Below are 16424 nucleotides of genomic sequence, written 5' to 3'. Positions count from 1 at the left end.
AAAACATAGTTTCCTGTTTAGAGATTCAAAAACTGTGAATCTAGCCTGCTGGCTCCCATAGAGCAGCTCCTCTGAATTCATTGTTAACTCTATGAAGATGACATGTTCTTGGCTATCATTTTATTTGAATTTTCATTCATCTTATATTTTTCTCAAAATGAAATCTGAGTAAAATAAAGAACTGATCTCAGATTTGAAAAGAGCTACAGCAAAGAAAATATTTTCTGTTGGTATTTTCATCACTGAAGGCTTCTCGTTTATGAAATAAGGTGCCTAATGATTTTCCATCCAAGGTGGGGTAACTAAGAAGGAAAAATGGCATAGAATTAAAAATTTAATACTCCAACATAAAATAAAAATTAAAAAAATTGTAAATCAACTATTCTCCAATATAAAATAAAAATTAAAAAAAATTAAATAGTGCTTCTCTGGTTATAACCATAGATGAAATCATTTTTCTTTACCTTCATAAACGAGTGAGTTTCCTCTCTTTAGCCCAGTCTTGGACATCTGCTTTTCCAAATATAAGGTAGAGGATCAGTCCTAATGTGTTAATGGCAAATGACAAGGAGAAGACATTCCTCCATCCAAATTCGGGGTCCTGAGGAGACAAAACTTCAAGTAAATATTACCCCTTTCATCCCTTTTTCTATGAAACTCATTAACAGTTTAGAAGACAATGTTCACCAGTGGGTTTTCATGTAGAAATTCATTTCCTGAACACAGCTTAATAGTTTGATGGAAAGAATTTCAAAATGGATTCAGAATGTTCTTCATAAAATGGACTTAAGGACCGTTGCAATTAACCTCCAGAATTGTATTTGTCCCTATTTATCAAAGTGCCATACATTTTCTCTTTTGTGCGAATCATGACTATACATATGCTGATAATATTTCTTCTTGCAGTGCAAGAAGAATCTTGCAAGAAGAAGATTGAGGGCTTTGGAGCTAGATAGGTCTAAGTTAGGAGAATTCCAATTCTACACCCTCTTAGTGGAAAGACATATTCTATCAGATTTTAATCATCAGGAAATGAGGACAATAATGTTTCATTTTCATAATTGGTGGGAGAATCAATAATTAAATGAGATTACTGCATATGAAATACCTATAATAATACCTGCATGTATCAGGCACTTAAACATATTTGATTTTATTATCTCTTTGCTTTTGCATGGTTATGCAAATGAAAATTTCCAAGTGTTGCAGAAGACATGGCAAGTTGCATATATGCATGGATTCATCATCTTCTCACAGGACATCTATGTGGCTGTGTGATTTCAAAGACTGGATATTACCAGTGGATCACTAGTGAGTGCTTTGGTTTCAGAATAAGTAAAGATTGAGGTCATGAAGGAAATCCTTTTATATTTTTCTTTGCCAAGTTGATCTTCATGACAAAGTTACCCACAATTTAATTTTATTATCCAAAATGTGAAAACTTTTTTTTATGCTATTACCTTTATGAATGGATTCAGCAGAGTGTTTTAAGAATCCTTAACAAGAAAACTTTACCTGACTGAGAAGAAATCCACTGACAGTGGGTGCCAGGATAGCAGATACCTGTGCTCCCCTCGAGGCCCCCATGAGAAAGCTGGAATGCCTGTGGGTGACAGGAATGTTTCAGGCTAGATCCATAGACACTTCAGCCCTGCTTAGCATATGAATCCATCATATAGTAATTATGTCAAAAAGGACTCTCTCTGTGTATATTCAATGAAAGGTACTGAGACAAATCAACAACACCCTCCTCCCACATACTTGAAAAAATGGCCACAGGCTATCAGTGGTCCTTGCCCATGATTTATAAGTTCACAAAGTTTGGGGCTCCCGGAAGGCTGCAGGCTAAATCTTTTTCAGGAAATATGATAATGAGAGTGGAAATTATAGTCCTACCTTGGAGCAATATCTAAGGCATTGATATAGATCCCTGGCTGACTAAACAAGCTTAGTCCACAGGAGAGCGTCAGAAGGCTCACTGCTGTGATATAGCTGGAGGCAACGTATGGCAGAACCACAAGGGATGCTGAAGAGGGGAGACATCCTATGGAACGAGGAACAGATGAATTTACCAAGATACATCTTTGGCTGTTGTATCCCTTATGAATTATCAGAGCTTTTGGTCCTATTCTTAACTAGAACTGTGGCAATTTTCCTCACTGTAACAAGCCTAAAATTCTTGGTCAGAAGGAAATCTGCCAGGTAACCTCCCAGGATGCCAACGACCCAGGCAAAAATAAAAGGAAGGGCAGACAGGAAGCCACTCTGAGGGGAAAAACTTGAGTAAACCATCATAATAAAGGCTGTGAGATCACACCTTGTATTGATAAAGCACTAATAATCATACCGACAACTCTGAAATCATACTTTGCTAAGAAAATCAGCAGCCTCTTCCATCATACCCTCAGAAAAGCTACACACATGACTGTTACGTTATCTCTTGGTAATAAAAGATAAATTTTTCTAGATGAGATGATTTGTGAAGGCAGAGTAATTCGAGAGTCATGCAAACAGGAGAAACGGGTGGAGGGAAATATACTCACATCTCTGATATCAACATTGAACACAGAGCTGATGTAAGTTGGTGTGTATACAACCATTATGTTAATTAACCATTGATGGCTGAAACAGCAAAAACACAAGGACCAGAGGGGTAGAGATCTGACCATAGCTTTGATGGGAAGAGGCTGCTTAGAAGAGCTGACCTGAAAACAAATTTACTGATTAGAATAGTAAGATCTGAGACATGCTCACAGGTCCTTAGTCACCCTGATAAATCCAGATGCTGATACAAGATCTCTGGAGAAGGTCAGAGTCTTTATGTGTACCTGTTGGGCCAAGGAGGATATGATGTATTCTTTTTCTGTGATGTTTATCCATGGGTGAGTGACAGGGTCATCATAAATCAAAACAAACCAGAGAAGGCAGGAGACACAGCCAACACCTCCTGCCAGCAGAGGTAAAATTGGTAAACTTCTGTGTGAATATTTTTACATTGGGTTATTTTCTGGTGTGGTTCCTGGGAAAAGCTCTTGCTCTTAATATCTTCTTCCCATTTCTCAAAATACTCACATGAATATCACAGCTTTCTAGAACCCATTCCTTTAGATTTCTTGATTATTTGTGTACACAAAAATGATACTACACTTGATATCTCAACCTTTTTAATACTAATAAAGGAAAACGATTTCTCTGCTCACAACCCTTCTGACATCAAATGTGTGGGGTTTTCACACTAAGAAATTCTCTAATTCTCTACAGACACCAACCTGACATCCTACAGTTTAGCTCAGTTCTGACACTATCTGGCCTTAGCACAGACCCTACAGAGTAAGGGCTCAGTCACACAGGCTGCCCCCTACTTCAGATACTAATTGCAAGTAGTGAGTCCTCAAATTACCCACACTTCTGTTCAACTTTACTACAAATTCAGAGGTTCCCACAACTCCCTCTTAGTCTGCTAATTTGCTGGAATAGCTCACAAAAGTCAGGGAAATATTCATTTATGTTTACTGGTTTATTATCAAAAATATGATAAAGGATACTGATGAACACCCAGATGAAGAGATACATAGGGTGAAGTCTGGATCGGTCCTGAGTGCAGGAGTTTCTGACCCTGTGGAGTTGGGGATATGCTACCGTCCCAGCACGTGGATGTGTTCACCAACCTGGAGGCTCTTAGAACCCCATAGTTTAGGGATTTTTATGGAGGCTGTATCATGTCGCCATAATTGATTATTAACACAATCTGATGCACCCTCTCCTCCTGGGAGGATGGAAGTTGGGGCTAAAAGTTCCAAGCTTCTAATCACCGCTTGGTCTTTCTGGTGGCCTCTAGCCTGAAGCTATCCAGGAGGATACCAAGAGTCGCCTCATTAGACAAAAGATGTTCCTATAACTCAAGAAATTCCAAGGGATTTAGGAACTCTGCTTAGATGCTCCTATCATCCCCACCACTCACCACAAAATTACAAGAGTTTTAGCTCTGTGTCAGGAACTGGTGGCAGAAACCATATCTATATATTTCTTATTATGTCACAATTAGCCATTCTAATAGGTGTGCAGAGGTAGCTCATTGTTTTTATTTGCATTTCCCTAATGACTAAGGATGTTGAGTTGACCACCTTTTCACATACTTATTTTCCCTCTCCCTATCCTCTTTAGTGAGGTGTCTTTGCCCATTTTTAAATTGGGTTTTTGCTTTGTTATTGAGTTTTGAGAATTATTTACACACTCTGGATAAAAGTCCTTATTGTATATGTGTTTTGCAAGTATTTTCTTTGGTGTCATAGCTAAGAAATCTTTGCCTAAATAAAGAGCAAAGATTTTCTCATATGTTTTCTTTTAAAAGAATGATAATTTCAGATCTTACAATTACCTCCAACATTCGTTTTGAGTTTTTGTATAGAGTGCAAGATATGGATCAAAATTCTTTTTTTTTTTTGAGCACCATCTGTTAAAAAGACTATCCTTTCTCCATTGAATTGTTTTTGCATCTTTGTCAAAAATCAGTTTATCATTAATGTGTAAGTCTATTTATGACTGTATTCTGTTTCAGTGATCTGTTTGTCTCTATGCCAATACCACAATGTCTTGATGACTGTAATCTTATAATATACCTTGACATCAGGCTGTGTTAGTCTTACAACTTTGTCATTAATTTCCAAAATTGGCTATTCTAGGATCTTTTTATTTTCATGATAATTTAGTTTTCAGTGCATGTTTCACATCTCTTGTCAAATTTAGCACTGTTATCTATTTTTTGATGCTATTGAAAATGGTACTGTTCTCTTTAATTTAAATTTCTGATTCTTTCAACTTTTGTATGTCTAAAAATGTCCTTATTTTGCCTTTGTTTTTGAAAAGTTGTTTTTGTCTCTAGAATTCTATGTTAACAGATTTATTTTCTTTTTTCTTGCAGTATTTGAAAGATGTTGTTCCACTGCCTTCTTGCTTTTATTGCTTCTGATGGGAAAGCTGCAGTCATCGTATCTTTGTTCTTCTCTCTCTAATTTTAAACTTTGGCTGCTTTTAAGATTTCATCTTTATCACTGGTTTTGAGCCATTTTATTATGGTATAACTTGGTACAGGTTTCTTCATATTTCCTTTGCTTGAGATTCATTGACTTTTTTGGATCTGTGAGTTTATAGTTTCCAACAAACTTGGAAAACTTTCAGCCATCATTTCTTCAAAGGTTTCTTTCTGCTCCCCCATCCCACTCCTCTCCTTTGGATACTACACACCTTACTTATGTTCTCATTTTATTATTACTTTTTTCTCTGTGTAGGTCATTCTGGATGGTTTCTATTGTTACTTTTAATGTCATTAATCTTTCCTTCTGTTGTATCATCTGTCATTAATTCAATCCTTATATTGTAGTTTTTATCTCTAGAAGTTTGACTTAGGGTCTTTAAAAATATATTTTGCATGTCTCTACTTAAATTTTGAACAAATAAAGTTATAGTTATAGTAACTATCCTTGTGTGCTAATTCTAACATCTGTGTCAGTTCTGGGCTGGTTTTGATTGATTGATTATTCTCCCTATTATGGATTGTGTTTTCCTGCCTTTGTCCATACCTGGTAACCTATGCCTTGAGCCAGACATCACGAATTATATCTTGTTGGGTGCTGAATATTTTTGTATTCCTATAAGTATTTTTGAGCTTTGTTTGGGGTACAGTTAAATTACATGGAAACACTGACCCTTTGGGTCTGGTCATCATCATTTGTTAGAGGGATGCACAATAGTGTGTCCTCTAGAGCTAATTATTTCTCACTATTGAGGAAAGACATTTACTAGGATTCTGCCCAATGGCCCAAGAATTATACAGTTTTTCATTCTGTCTTGTGAAAACAGGCACTATCCCTGATTCTCTATAAGTACTGGGCACTATTCTTTAAATTTTTCCAATGATTTCCGGCACACACACACCCCCGCCCCCCACCGGCCTCAGATGATGTCTCCACACAGGTATTCTAATCAGTGCTCTGGTGAGTATCAAGGGGGACTCTGCAGATAGCCAGCGTTTTCTCTGTGTGCAGTTGTCTCCTGTTAGGCACTCTTTCCTGTGAGCTCTACCTGCCTTACTTTCTCAGGGCTCTTACCTCCATCTCCTCAACTCTGATACTTCTGTCTCTCACAAACCACCCCTCTGCAAGTCTGTCCCCTACTGCCTGCTAGGGCAGCAGATTCTGCCAAATCACTTGGTGTTAATAATGCATCATGGCAGGTTAACAGCATCATAGGCAGGAGGACTTCCAAATCCTTTGATGGTACAAGTTAATTCTTCCCTACTATTATATTAAGACATTTTCTTTTACTAGGATCTTTCTGTCTCGATTCATTTCCTCCAGAAAAGTACACACAGATAGATACTCAGAAGAATCTCCCTGAATATGAAAACCTAGGAGTGGGGAGACAGCAGCTTACCAAAGATATAGAAGACAAAAGGCCACCCAAGGGCTTGACTGATGATGCCACCCAGGAAGATGGCAATGCAGCTTCCCAGCATCATTCCTGCAAAGAGAGAATAAGCTGTGGGGCTCTGGACTGCCACCTGATAGATGCCTACAGAATGACAGATGACATGTTACAGAGCAGTATCACCATAAAGAGATAAGCATAGTAGAATATATGGACTTCAAACTTGTGATTGAGTTCATATGTTCTCCTGAGGACCCATTTTTCTGGCAGTTCCCTAGTAACATTGCAGATGACAACCATGCTTCCTTTTATGTTATTTTAATTTTTAATTACACAATTCATATAACATATGCTATTGTAAAAGTAAATTACTGCAAAGAACCAAGGTTCCCCTCACGTGCCCCCCAATCCATCCCCACTCGAATGTTAACCAACAGCTACAATTTATTATATGATGTATAATCGCATACAGTTTCCTCTCTGCACACATACATAATGTATATCTATACATACATGCATCTCTTGGTAAATGCATTTATGTAATATGTAGACAGAAAGTTAGATAGATTTGTCTATTAATGTGCTAATAGCACTGTTTTAATTTCCATGGCTTTACCGAGTATTCTCATATATAGTGAGGCACATATCCCTTTTACAACTTCTTCAAAACTAGACTATTATGTTTTTTTAAATTTTCCAGATGAACATTAACATCAACTTGTCAACTTTTATATATATGTATGTGAGTTATTATTAATTTTAAATAAGCAGGACCATAATGTACCTATTGTCCTGTGACATTTATTTTTTATTTAACAATTGGGCTTGTAAATATTTCCATGTCACTGCAGATGCTACCTAGTTGTTACTTATGAACATAAACTTAATTATCACTTCTGAACTTAAACATAATTTATTTCTGTACAGTAAAATAACAGACGTAGGCTTGCTAAACCAAAGACTGTGCATTTTTTTGACAGAACAGCTGAAGTATGCTGCTAAAAGGCCATACTAAATTAAACTGCCAACAAAGATTGTTTTCCTCATCTCTTGACAACATTGGACATCCTCAAAGCTCCCAGTTTTCCAAATATGAATGCAAAACAGTATATAAGTTTTTCTTTTTATAGTGCAGTTGAACATTTTTTTCATTTTTATTTCTTTTGTGAACTGTTCATAATCTTTTTTTTTTTTGTTTCTTTCACTTGTTTAACTTTGTCTCAATTTATAGAATCTTTATGTGTTGTGAATAATAACCCTCTGTCTGTCATGCTGGCTGCAATTCTATTCTCCCGATTTAAACTTTGTTTATGGTGTCTTTTGTAACCTAGCAGTTGTGAGTTTTCATGGGGTCAGATCTGTAAGTTTCCTCTGTAATGACTTCTAGATTTACTCCTTTGCTTAGAAGGGCTTTCCTGATCTCACAGTTAAAAAAAAAAAAATCAGACCAGGGCTTGGACCCGTGTCCCCTGCATTGGCAGGTGGATTCTTAACCACTGTGCCACCAGGGAAGTCTCAGCAACTGTTTTTTATAGCAGTGTGTTCTTTTAAAATGAATATCATCTACACATATTCCCGTGGATCTCTCTGATGTTATTTGTTAATTATTTAAAATCTGCTTTCAATTCCTTTTTCATTGGGGTTAGTTCTTGCAGTTTTTGAGTTTGGTTTCTCTCTTTCATGCCCTTGATTTCCTTCAAATGTTTGACGATTTGGAAAAGCCAATCTTTTTTTTTTTTTTTTTGCGGTACACGGGCCTCTCACTGCTGTGGTCTCTCCCATTGCGGAACACAGGCTCCGGACGCCCAGCCTCAGCGTCCATGGCTCATGGGCCCAGCCGCTCCGCGGCATGTGGGATCTTCCCAGACCGGGGCATGAACCTGTGTCCCTTGCCTCGGCAGGCGGACTCTCAACCGCTGCGCCACCAGGGAAGCCTAGCCAATCCTTATTTATATTTGAGGGTATCCCTTAGTCAGCTCTGATAACCAAAGTGAGTTTCCTTAGTCCAAACTGGGGCCTCCATTCCCCTATCAGAGGATATGAGCTCAGATGACAAAGACTAATCGTCCAGGGTTGTGAAGGGCTCTAGAGAGGCATAAGGTCAGGCAGGGTGTGTATGTGTATGCACGTGACTCGTTTTCTGGCCTTGAAGAATCCCTGGCTCTCCTACCCTTCTCTCCTTACCCAGCACCCATACTTTGGCAATTTCCAGTTGGTTAGCCCTACTCTTTCCATTTTTCATTTTGACTCAATGTAACTGAAGCTTTCTTCCTCCAGAATATTCATTCCAAGTACACTGTCCAGACAGATCATTATCAGAAAGCAGTTCTCAGGACAACTGAGAGCAATTCCAAAGAAAATTAAGTTGGATTCATGCCTCACACTGAACACTAGTATAAACTCCAATATGTCAAAAATTTAAATATAAAAAATGAAACCATACATATTCATTAAAAGCCAGGTTGGATGCTTTTGTAACATTTCTAACTATGACTCAAACCCAGAAACCATAAAAGAAAAGAATGATCAATTTGACTACATAAAAATGTATTTTTAAAAAATGGCAAAAAGCATTATAAGCAAAGTCAAATCACACATGACAACTTGGGGAAAATAACTAAAAGTCATGTCACAAAGGACATGAAGACTTTTTGGGGACTTATTTGGGTCAAAGGCAGGAAGACTTTTTGGGGACTTATTTGGGTCAAAGGCAGGAAGACTTTTTGGGGAATTATTTGGGTCATCAAATGAGTCAACAGGCAGCCCCTCAGTGGAGCTGTTAAACTGGGACTGATGGTTTGTGCTGTTGGCCATGGTTACCATGGTGATGTTCATGATAATATTTTGTGCCATTATTATGAAGTTGCAGAGACGTGTGATGAAGGCTATTCCATAGCGAGTGGAACATAAGCTTGGAGCTAGAAATATTATGACATTATATTAGTGCTTTCTTTATTGAACCATCATTTATTTTTCACAGGTTATAATACAGAAAGGCATCACCTGATGATTTAAGTGGCGCTTCTATCGGCTTTGGGAAAGAAAGATTCCAAAAGCAGAAAATGACTGAGTTGAGTCAAAGCGTGTTTTATACCACAGCTTTATAGACCCTGACTTGTTCTGGGGTGTTCTGTTCTTCCTGCAATTTTGTCTCTCCCATCCCTAGGTTACTGTATTCTATGGTTGATGAAATTACTCATATTTAAATATATATAGATATGGATATATAGAATATATATAGTAAAAGTAAATATATACGTATAAATGAAATATGTATAGTATACATATTTAAATTATATAATTTATATTATATGTACTATATTATATACATATATAATGTAAATTTTAAACATTGAAGGAGTTGTTCATTGGTATAGATTTCTTATTCTTCTCATATGTCTCAGTCAGTGAGGGCAAACTTTCATTTAAATTTTGAAATTAAACCTCTAGAAAGATTTTCTCATTAGAGAAAAATTGACACTGACAAACTATGAAAAAATATAGTGAAAGTGAAAAAATAACAGAAAAAGAAATGAGCACAAAATTAAAATAATCTGTTTTTGTACTTCCAGGAAAGACGGCTATTGCCAGGAAGAAACTATTGCAACAATCCAGAAAAGAAGTGAAGAACCGTGAACTAGGGTGGTAACAGTAGAGGAACTAAGATGTGATAAGATCCCAGATAGATTGCAGTAGGGGAATAACTGAATCTTGGTTTCAATTTTACAGATGGGTGAGGGAAGGGCATTAGAGAGGTTCTTGTTCTAAACAGCTGGAAGAATGGAGTTGCTGTTCAATGAGGAAGAGAGTTCTGCAGAAAAAGCAGGTTTGGGGGCAGTGGGATGATAAAGAGCTTATTATTGGACAGTTAAGACAAAGATGCCTTTTAAGGACACAAGAGATGTTGAGAATATTGTTGCATATAAAACTCTAGAGTTTAGAATAGAAGCTGAGGCAAAACGTTGGGAGTTAATAACATTCAAGATGATACTTGAAGCCATGGTATTTAGGAAATGAGAATAAATAGGGAAGATAACCAAGGACTGACTCTAGGGCTCTCCAATGCTTAGAGGTTGGATAAATGGGAAGAAACTGTCAATGGAAACTGGGAAGAAAACCAGGAAAGTGTGGTGTCCTGGAAGTCAAGGGGAAAAGGGCTACAGGGAGGAGGGAGTCAGTAGGTGTGTCAGATGTTTCTGATAGGTTATGTAACATGATGACTGAGAATTAACTCATTTAATCCTCACAATAATCCTATGAAGCAGCTACTACTACTATTCCAATTTTACAGGTGCAGAGAGGTCAGCTAATAGTATAGCTCAAGTGTCTATGCTCTTAAACACTGCATGTGTACAGTGGCTTTTATTTTGTCCCAGATGATTCCATGAGAATACCTTTGCCACAATCCGAGTGCACTCATCTGTGGGGTTTGTATGGCTCTATGGTGTAGGAGAGGAGAACAACACCATGCATCATCAAGAAGTCTTCAAAGCTTCAAGAAAAGAGGTGCCTTGAGGTTTACAAAAGAGCCTTTCCCTCAAGACCATACTCTCTTCTTAAGTAGAACACAGATCTTTGCAGTGAATGTAGTGGGGAGGGAAGAATTTGGAAGAAACTTGTAAGTGTACTGTAATTAGAGCGAGGAGCTAAAAAATAATATCTTTGTAAAGGTTTTCCTTTCTTTTTTGGAGCTGGGTGATGACTTCCTATGTCAATCAAATCAACTAATAATTTATCAGTTCTTTGGCCTCTGATCTCCCCAGCTTGCTTTGGGATCCTAGAGGCCAAAGGCTACAGAAAGCAAGTATCAGCAAACCAGGAGACTAATGGCTCACAAATGGGTGGGGTGAACACCTGCCTCATGAGATCGCTGAAAGATCCACTAGAGGCTGTATTTAAAAGGCTTAGTCTGGTGCTTGCTGCATATTAAGCGTTCCCTACAGGCTACTACATGTGTTCTTAAAAGTTATTTGTTTCCCGTGTCTAGTTCAAATATATGAAAAATAATGTTGGTACAACATCTCATGTCTTAAAATTTAAAAGCTCAGTATATAATACAATAATACTGCCTTTCGTCAAATTGAAGTTGTCATTGATTTAAGATGCATCATTTTTTGCTCAACTAAAAATCAATTGATCAACTAATCAACAAATCAAACTTAATAGATCCAAAACTAAACTCCCCCTCCCAATCTTGCTCCACCCAAATTCCTTCCCAACTCAGGTGATAGAAATTCCATCCTTCCAAACACTTTGCAATTTATCCTTGATTTCTTTCTTTCACAGTCTACATCCAGTCTATCTAGAACATACTGCTTTCTTTACACTCAAAATGTATGTAGAATTCAACCACTTCTCACCAGGGCCACTGTTATCTTTTTGTTTAAAGCCTCTTCCATGTGGTTCTAGCTACCAACATCTCTTGCCTAGATTTTTGCAATAGCCTTCAACTTGACTTCCTGCTTCCAGTCTACTCTCATTACAGCATTTGGAGTGCTCTAGTCATACCATAAATTTGATCACGCCATTTTCTGCTCAAAATTCTCTATGTGGCCACACTATTTTTCAGATTAAAAACTAAGGTCTCTTTAGTGACCAATGGAAATGAAGTATTTATAACCATTGCTTAAAATTTTTTTCTTAGGAAAAAGCCCTGAGGAAGTAATAATTCCAACTGTAGACAAGTGTTATGTTACAGGATATCATGAGATATATAGATAGATAGATAGATATGTTATATCTATATAACTATATCTATCAATTAATCTATCTGTATGATAGGTAAGCAAAAACCCCCAAAACTCCACAACTTAAATATCCAACCACAGGGATTTTTCAGGTAAATAATACTTTATCTATTGGATATATTGGAATAATAATATGTATCCTTTAAGAATAATGATTGCATTATAAAGCAAATTGAAAAGTATGTGTGGTCCAAAACATACAACATAATATATACAGCACCGAACTATATAAAATATACATGTAAACGAAGGCAATAAAAACAAATTACAGTGGTTACATTAAGCTTAGTAACATCTTTTTTCATATCTTGATTTTTTGAGGTTTCTGTAAATAATTTTTTATACTTTACTTAAGCAATACAATTATGCTTACAATATTACATGCAATAACAAGCAGAATACACAATACTATGTGTAGACGATTTGGTAGCATTTATCAAGAACGCAAGTGCATATGGACTAAGATTAGGAGGTAATCATCAAAAATAAAATACTTTTTTAGAAATGTACATTAATAGCACTTGATTTTTAAAAAACAATTAAACACCTTAAAAGACATGAATTCATTTCTTTGTATTACGATATTGTAAAAATCCACCATAAAATCCTAAAACCACATAGTGAAGGTTGAGTTTACCTTTCCCAGGACTGAGCTTCTCATCCCCTTGTACATCTTGGGAGTACTTCCCTGCCGTGGGACTCAATTCTGTCATGGTGGCCGTTGCGTTCTTCTCTCCTGATGACTGTTTTTCACCTACAGGGTGATATGTTATCCAAGGTGTCAGCCACGAGAAATGAGACTTCTTTGAAACATTTAAAAAGTGGGCAACAGGCAAACAGAAGCTGTGCCGTTCCATCTGGATGGGGTATAAGGAGGATCATTACCTAGTCCTGGCTCAATACAACAGGTGTACCGTGCCTAAGGCGTGGAACCATTTATTATGTAGGATCTGGAGTACTCACTGTGTGCCAATTTGAGAGCGCTGGATTTGGAGCTAGGCATTTCTAAGTTGAAATCCAGGCTTGTGATTTACCTAATGTGCTCAGTGCTACCAGGAACAAATTTGTGTGTTTCAGTTTCCCATCTGCTCTTAATAAGAACAATGACAACAACAGTGCGGCAGCAGCACCTTCATCAAGGACTGTAAGGATTCAATAGACTGCACGTGCCGGGCGCTCAGCAAGTGGTTGCTATGTGGTTTATTGCCATCGTTGTTGGAGCTACTACAGATGTGGGTCACTGCGGAGCTGTCTCCTTCTGGCATCCACTACTGCACCTGAGAACCTGGCTTCTGGTACCCCTGATGACTCCCACACTGCTTCCCCGTTTGACCCACTGTGAGTGTCGCTAACATGTGTCATCGATAATTGGAGACCAAATTTGTATAATGAGATGATACAAGTTTTAATTGGATAAATTTGACATGTAATGTGTAAATTTAAGATGTACATCTCGTGTTACTTTGATACATTTATATATTGTAAAACGGTTGCCATTGTGATGATATTTATCACATTATATACTTAGTACAATATTATTACCTATGTTCAATAAACTGTACATTAAATCTCTATGGCTATTTTAGTACTTGGTACAAATTTGTACCCTTAAATACCATCAATGTTACTCCCTACCCTCCATCCCCTGGTAACCACTGTTTTACTCTCTGTGTTTTTTTTACATGTTTCATTTTAAAGATTCCACGTATAAGTGATATCATGCTGTATTAGTCTGTCTCTGTCTGGCTTATCTGATTCAGCATAATGTGTTCAGTATCCATCCATGCTGTTGCAAAAGGCAGGATATCCTTTTTTCTCATAGCTGAATAATATGCCATTGTGTATATATACAGGATGATACAATTCTAACCCTGATCATTTTTGGCCACAAGTTGATGATAGGTCTACAGTGTTATAAAAAAAACTAACACCGAGATCTTGACCTTTCTGCTTATAAGAGAAGTAAAACATCTTTCCTACATACAATATTAAGATCTTTAATACCCCAGGGGATTCTTGTATGGTACTGTGTGTAGAATTACAATATTTGTGCTATGTTTAGTGCTCAATTTATTAATGTTAAACCTCTTAAAGGAAAAGTTTCAAAACATGTAACTATTTATGCCACTAATAAATCAAAGTTGTTGGTTCAATAAATAATATCCTCTTAAACATTTAAACACTGGCACTTAACTAGACTCGGTCTAAAACCAGTGTTGCAAACTAAGGCATGGCTTCTTAGCATTTATAAAAATTAAAAGTTTCATTAGTGCAGTAAAAGTTTCATTACTGCACATGCCATAGGCTGCCCCCTTAGGATATAAAGTTAGACCCTCTCTGGTGGCACACGGCCAGCAATGTTGCTTCTCTGTCTCACTTTGTGAGAGTGTGGGGTTACCAGGGTTGATTGGTCTTTCCTATTCCTGACCCCACTTTCCCTCAACTGCTTGCCCTACTTTCAGGACCCAAATCCAACCATCCTTTGTATAAACGAACCTTGTAGGAAGACATATGTCCTTTAAAAAATGGGGCAAACTTCTGTCTATTCCCCTCTACATATTGAAATTTTACTTTTAAAATATCCCTAATAATGCTATCCTTCTTTGTGTTATAACTATTATATGAGCATTTCTTACATTAATACCTTCTTTTTAGAGAGTTATTATGGAATCATGGTTTTAAAACGATTCCATTTCTATGTAATTCTATTTTCTTTTCATGTTATAATTATCCTACTTGGGTGCAGGTCAAGTTCAGAGTGTGGCCTTTGGATGTCTCCTCTCTATTTTTATTCATTGTTTTTCTTAAACAGCTTCATTGAGGTATAACTGACAATGAACTATGCTTATTTAAAGTGTACAATTCCATAAGTTTTGAAGGATGTATACCCATGAGACAATCAATGCAATCAGAATAGTAACTTATACATTACCCCCTGTAAGTTTCATCCTGTCCTTTTGTAATACTTCTCGGAAGCATTTCCCAGCTCCTGCCCATTCATCCTGCTCTTCTACCCCTGGAAACAAGAGATTAGCTTGCATTTTCTAGCAATTTGATAGAAATGGAATCATATAGTATGTCCTCACTTTTTTCTGGCTTATTTCACTCAGCATAATTATTAGGAAATTCATCTATGTTGTGTACGTTAATACTTCATTCCTTTTTATTGCTGAGTAATATTTCATTGCACGGTTATACCACAATTTGTTTATCCATTCATCTTTTGATGAAAATTGTATTGTTTGCTGTTCATGGCCATTACAAATAAAGATGCTCTGAACATTCATGTACAGGTCTTTGTTTAGACACGTGCTTTCATTTCTCTTAGATAAATACTTACGAGTGGTACCTAGGAGTGGATAAATACCATATGGTAAGCATACGTTTAACTTTTTGAGAAAATGATGAATTGTTTTCCAAAGTGGTTGTACCATTTTACACTCTCACTAACAGTGTATGAGAGAGTTCCAGATCCTCTGCATACTCAACAATTTGATGTGGTCAGTCTTTTTAGTTTTAGACATTCTAAAAGATGCGTAGTAATATCTCATCATGGTTTTAATTTGCATTTCTCTAATGAGGTTGAGCATCTTTCCATGTGTTTATTTGCTATCAATATATCTTCTTTGGAGAGGTGTCTCTTCAGATCTTGGCACTGGGCATTCTAATTCCCTGGTGTGGCCAGAACATTTCAAAAATAGGCCTTTTAAATGTGAAACTAACACAACATTGTAAATCAAGTATACTTCAATTGAAACAACTAGGCCTTTTGTACCCAGGGAAATTGCCCTGATTTTAATTGCAAAGGTTGCTTGGGAGATACTTTACTAAAGACAAAGATGTGGCCACCTGCATTGTCTTGCACAACCCGGCAATGCTGAACAGGAATATGTTGTTTTTATTAACACCTTTTCCCTATGAGTGATATTTATTCTCACTTCCACGTTCTGTTATGATGTCAGTCAATGTAACTCTGTGGCTGTGAGACTTTACCATCCCCCTGCTGTGGGACTGTTTGGACTGGAACATTCTGAATGTTAGATTACTTCCAGTTGTCTATTATCTCTGTTCTAGACAACAAGGCATGCCTTGTCTTGGAACCTGAGTGCCCAGTCCCAGCACATGTGACCATATATTCAATACACAGAGATCATTCTCCCAGGAGGTTTTACAAGCATTCGCTCACACAGCTGAACAGGTGGGTGAGTATAGGCAACAAACAGGGATCCACATAAGGGAAAGTTCAGAGAG

At 37.1% G+C, this 16424-nt stretch overlaps 1 protein-coding gene across 1 annotated transcript; it reads right to left on the bottom strand.

The window, feature by feature from the left end:
• Positions 1 to 280: 280 nt before the first annotated feature.
• On the bottom strand, positions 281 to 12886 carry SLC17A3 (solute carrier family 17 member 3). Its single transcript, XM_060307810.1, has 10 exons — positions 12811 to 12886; positions 9111 to 9344; positions 6433 to 6570; positions 2829 to 2947; positions 2544 to 2705; positions 2139 to 2265; positions 1897 to 2047; positions 1516 to 1603; positions 465 to 601; positions 281 to 302 (listed from the first exon to the last, which is right to left on the bottom strand). Exons 1-9 carry the CDS (start codon positions 12884 to 12886, stop codon positions 467 to 469), a joined length of 1230 nt encoding a protein of 409 aa, XP_060163793.1. The 3' UTR covers positions 281 to 302; positions 465 to 466.
• Between the last annotated feature and the right edge of the window lie 3538 nt (positions 12887 to 16424).

Source organism: Globicephala melas, chromosome 11 (assembly GCF_963455315.2).
Source record: "Globicephala melas chromosome 11, mGloMel1.2, whole genome shotgun sequence".
In the NCBI taxonomy this organism is placed as follows: Eukaryota; Metazoa; Chordata; class Mammalia; order Artiodactyla; family Delphinidae; genus Globicephala; species Globicephala melas.
Note: the sequence above shows the minus strand (reverse complement) of the source record. Positions and strands in the feature narration are given on the sequence as shown.